The 4,418-nt window shown below is 36.3% G+C and overlaps 1 protein-coding gene across 1 annotated transcript; it reads right to left on the bottom strand.

Annotated features, from left to right (window-relative positions):
• Positions 1-1,304: 1,304 nt before the first annotated feature.
• LOC112513245 (two-component response regulator ORR22) lies at positions 1,305-4,056 on the bottom strand. The gene is made up of 7 exons (XM_025119455.1): positions 3,419-4,056; positions 3,160-3,334; positions 2,996-3,072; positions 2,858-2,897; positions 2,696-2,750; positions 2,034-2,103; positions 1,305-1,779 (listed from the first exon to the last, which is right to left on the bottom strand). Exons 1-7 carry the CDS (start codon positions 3,983-3,985, stop codon positions 1,573-1,575), a joined length of 1,191 nt encoding a protein of 396 aa, XP_024975223.1. The 5' UTR covers positions 3,986-4,056; the 3' UTR covers positions 1,305-1,572.
• Positions 4,057-4,418: the final 362 nt, after the last annotated feature.

Raw genomic sequence — 4,418 nt, 5'->3', positions numbered from 1 at the left:
ATGTATAGCTGAAGGAATAAGTTACGAGTCTCATTAAGCTGCTAATAAACATGCCCTAAGGTTCTTCCATCCGATCGAGGGAAAGAATGGGGTTTTTCAGAAAAAAAGTAGTTGACTTTCAGCAGCAGCAGCATAGAGTTAACACTTGAAAACAAATCATCAAGTTCTTGACTACATTCGATTCGATCTTTTAGTTTTAGTATTTGTAAATAATTATTTTCACGTAATCACAGCGCCAACCTGAATCCGGGCGGCATGCTTATCTTCGTGTCGATTTAAAGACAATAAATATAGCTGAAACAAAGCAGGTTATTAAGCTAGAACTCTGTTAAATGAGCTAGTGCCAGTTTCTGTCTGTCTGTTTGGACTTTATGAACGATGATTACAAGGTCTTTTGCCATGATTTTGACATCATCATTTGTTGGTATCTAGAAACCTTCTTCATTTGTCATTAAGCCATTAACAATGATTATAGTACATTGTTTTACAATGCCGGAAATATCTTCTTCTTGTAATCATCGTTCTTACACATCCTTCTCAAAAGTATCGGAAATCTTCCAAGTTTCTAAACTGACAAAGTTCGAATTTTTCAAGGAAGTCGAGTTTTTAACTACTGTTCATCATTAAGATCGAAGCAAAAGAAAGCTGTGATCCTAATCTCTAACTTGTGACCATGCTATATTTCATGAGTTTTCTAAGAATCCCGTAAGGGAATTCCAAAACCATATAACGGGTGAATTGCGTTATTGGTACATGATCATAACTTCGTTTTTGGGCTAGACTCGACCATTTTTTCGTTCTATATGTTTGAACCTCCCTTCTCTTCTCTTCTGAAGGGCTATTTTGTAGAGTTATATGGGCGTTTTACATATTCTCAAATGGCACATAGACAAGGTTTTAGGACTTGACACTTTGGGACAATCTGTACTCGTCTAACCCCCTCATGTTTAGCCCCCTCTCAACACTCAGGGACAATGTGTGCCGTCTAGCCTCCATTGGAAAAAGGGCGTGTTGGAGTCCCACATTGGCTAGACTTGGACTATTTCTTCTCAAGGGCTCTTTCGGAGACTAATCCGGGGGTTTCACATATTCTCACATGGTATCAGAGCCAAAGTCAACCACTCTAGGACTCGATCAACTGGGCAATCTAACCCCCTCGCTCCTTTCTAGCCCCCTCTCACCACTCTGTTTGTGCCTGTCTATCCTCCGTTGGAGGGACGTGTTGGAGTCTCACATCAGCTAGACCTGGATCATTTAAATTTATCGTCTGTTTTTCCTTTTCGGTTTTGTTTCACCTCTTAATATCTCAAAATGAATTGCATATAGTTCTTATTGATTGTCAGATCTTATTTGTACACAAGATAACAGTGTAGTCATCTAGTACAGACACACGGTGCTTTACAATCGGGATTTCGAACTTGATTCAGAAAAGCGCTTCTCTTTGGTCAGCTGCAACTTTTGCCTCTTGATCATCATGTAAATGGGAATTAAATTCGTGCATTTTGCCGCAACTCTTAAACACAAATGGATATTCGATCAAACATGTTTTTAGCTTAACTTCCAGACGGAAATCTAACTAATCTTCGATGGGAAAAGGGTATTCTCGGAATCAACTTCCAAATTCAAAATATCGTCGTCTTCAAGATTCATGGCGTGGTGATCATCATGTAACGATGTGATTTCTGAATTCTGGGACTTGTTAGCTTTCTGTTGCTGATCGAACATCTTCTTTAGTTGCTTTGCTTGTTCTTCTATCCGCAACTGTAAGTTCCTTTGAATCTGAGACGCGAAACAAAATTTATTCAACTTGTTAAGCTCAAAGTTGTAGGCTACCAATAACTTTTATCAGGCTTTAAGTTGAATTCGAAGTTATTGGCTTAGCGGGACTGGTGTTACAAGGGATCGAATAAATCCTCTATAAGACGTGTTATATATTTGTGAATACGGGTGTGGATATAACAGACGATATTTGGTCGAGAATGTTACATCAAAATTGCATATTTTGAATTCAAAATACAAACTAGTTTTCATACCTCTAGCTGTTCATGGAGTTGCCTCTGTACAGCAAGTTGCATTTGCAGTGCATCCTTAAATTGCATGCCACTGATGAATAAGCCAGAATTTCAGGTAAAATTAAGCCACTAAAAAAAAAAAGGCACTGCACTGCAACACGATTGGGTTTATAAGACGTTAAAAACTGTCTAAGTGGTTCAATATAAAGGTGTTGCAATAAGTTTATAGAACCAAACGATAAACGTCTTATATAAAAATGTTGCAATAAGTTTATAGGACTAAACAAAACGATATATTGTCCTGTATAAAGTGTTGCAAAGAAGTTTATAGGATGATTTTGGGCGTCTTAATAAGCTCTTTAGAACATTTTTAAGCTACAACATTGTATTAACTATTTTATAGGACACTATTTGAGAAAATGTCTTATAAAAAGATGTGTTTATAAGACACTTATCCAAAGTGTCCTATAAAATAGCTCATACAACACTTTATTTTAAAAATGTTTCAAAAAAATGTTAAGATGGCCAAAAACATTCTATAAACTTATTACATCACTTTTAGATATGACACTATTGTTTGGACCTATAAAACGGTCTTAGACATTGTTGGTGTCCTATAAACCAGATTTTGTTGCAGTACGGTAAGAAAGAATTTCAGTTAAGACAGAAAATCTAAACATTACGTAATATTCTCGATCTGCGATATGGTATCCATGCTAGTTCTTTTCTCAGAATTTCCTACAGACAATAGAAACCTGGTCAGAATGCATTTCATAAAGCATTAGGTGCACTTTAAACAATAAGAACTTAAGACGAACCCCACGATTCAACAAAATTCTCGGTACCTTTTGCAGATTCCGGTAAGTACTTGGCTATTCGGTATTTCTGAAACAGCAACCAGATCGAACTCAAGATTCAGAAGCGAAAACTAGAAAAGTTCTTAAACTAGAAACTAGATTTAATTATCTGATGCTAACAGGTACCTGCAAATGGCTTTTCACATGAAAGATTGTCAACCCTTCGGAGTCCATCAGTTTCAGAATTGCCTTGGGAGTTGCCTCTATGAAAAAGGTTCTAAACAGATTAATAATATTCACATGTGAATGAATGGTAAAACTAAAGAGGTGTTTATACAGAATTCACTTACTTTCAGCACCACCTAAGCAACTCACACACTCCACGAACCGATCATGGAGATCTTGAGTCCATCTAATTCGTGTCTTACTCGGCATAATCGTACCAACAGTTCCAGGATTCGCACAGTTGATCGAAACTTGTCCGGAAGGCGGTCTACCCGTCTGCCCAGAATGACCAAATTGACCCTATTTGCAAAAGGAAAGCAACATTTTATCAGCAAAAACCGAAAAAAGTAAACAAAAACACAAGAAACTAAATAGAAAACTTACCCCAAGATCCTGGTTTCCATCATAACAAATAGAGGGTTGTGATTGTCTCCAATCAGAAGTATCAGATTCATCAAGTAGCTTTCTTTTTAGCTCCATAATCTGATCCCGTTCCGATGGATTATTGCACCTCATCTTGTACGGTCTCTCGTAAGAACCAAAGCTGAAACTATCTCGAGGTTTTTCAAGAGGATGCATATAAGCATCAAACTTCATCTGGGGTACAGAAGAAACATCAGTTTCGTCATTAAAAGATAGATGAACACCGTTCTGCGAAAACCCCAAGTATTTTTCCGTTGCATAAAGCGCAGAAGATGGCGATCCGATCTGTTCCATGATCGTCTTACTACAAGATGAATTTTCTTGTCTATAAGTTATCATCTGTTGCCGTTGATGATCTTGTTCTTGTTGCTGTTGTTGATGATCCTGATGAGTCTCTTTTGCCTCCATTTCTGAAGGCAAAATGGTAATTCCAACTTGCCATGGCTGTTGTTGTGTTGCACCACCAAATTCTCTACTTTTCATATTGTAAACCATTTCATGGTTACACCCAATCTTCAAAGTATTCATACTTTTCTGTCAAAATCAAAAAAACCCAAAACTTTTCCCCGATCAAAACAGCGATTTCGAACCAAGTCTTCAAGAATTCAAGATCAAGATTCGCGATAAGATCAACACGAAGAACACATATACATACATACATATATATATATATATATGTATATATATATCAAGAAAATAAAAAAGATGGGAGAATTAATTATAAAAATATGGGTGTCACTAAAAAGAATTCTTGCTTTGTATAATGCTCATAAAGATTAGGCATTTACATTATGAACACAATGGACGACACTTTCATATATATTATTCCCAAGAGTATAAATCAACATCCATCTACCGATCGATGATTCCAACTTATTAAAAATATTATATAAAAATATAATTCTTTCGATATATCGTCTTAAATTTTTTGTCTCTTGCATGATTCACCTTATAAAAAAAT

Source organism: Cynara cardunculus, assembly GCF_001531365.2.
Source record: "Cynara cardunculus var. scolymus isolate 2C chromosome LG 5, CcrdV1, whole genome shotgun sequence".
Taxonomy (NCBI): Eukaryota; Viridiplantae; Streptophyta; class Magnoliopsida; order Asterales; family Asteraceae; genus Cynara; species Cynara cardunculus.
This window is presented reverse-complemented; position numbering and strand designations above follow the sequence as displayed.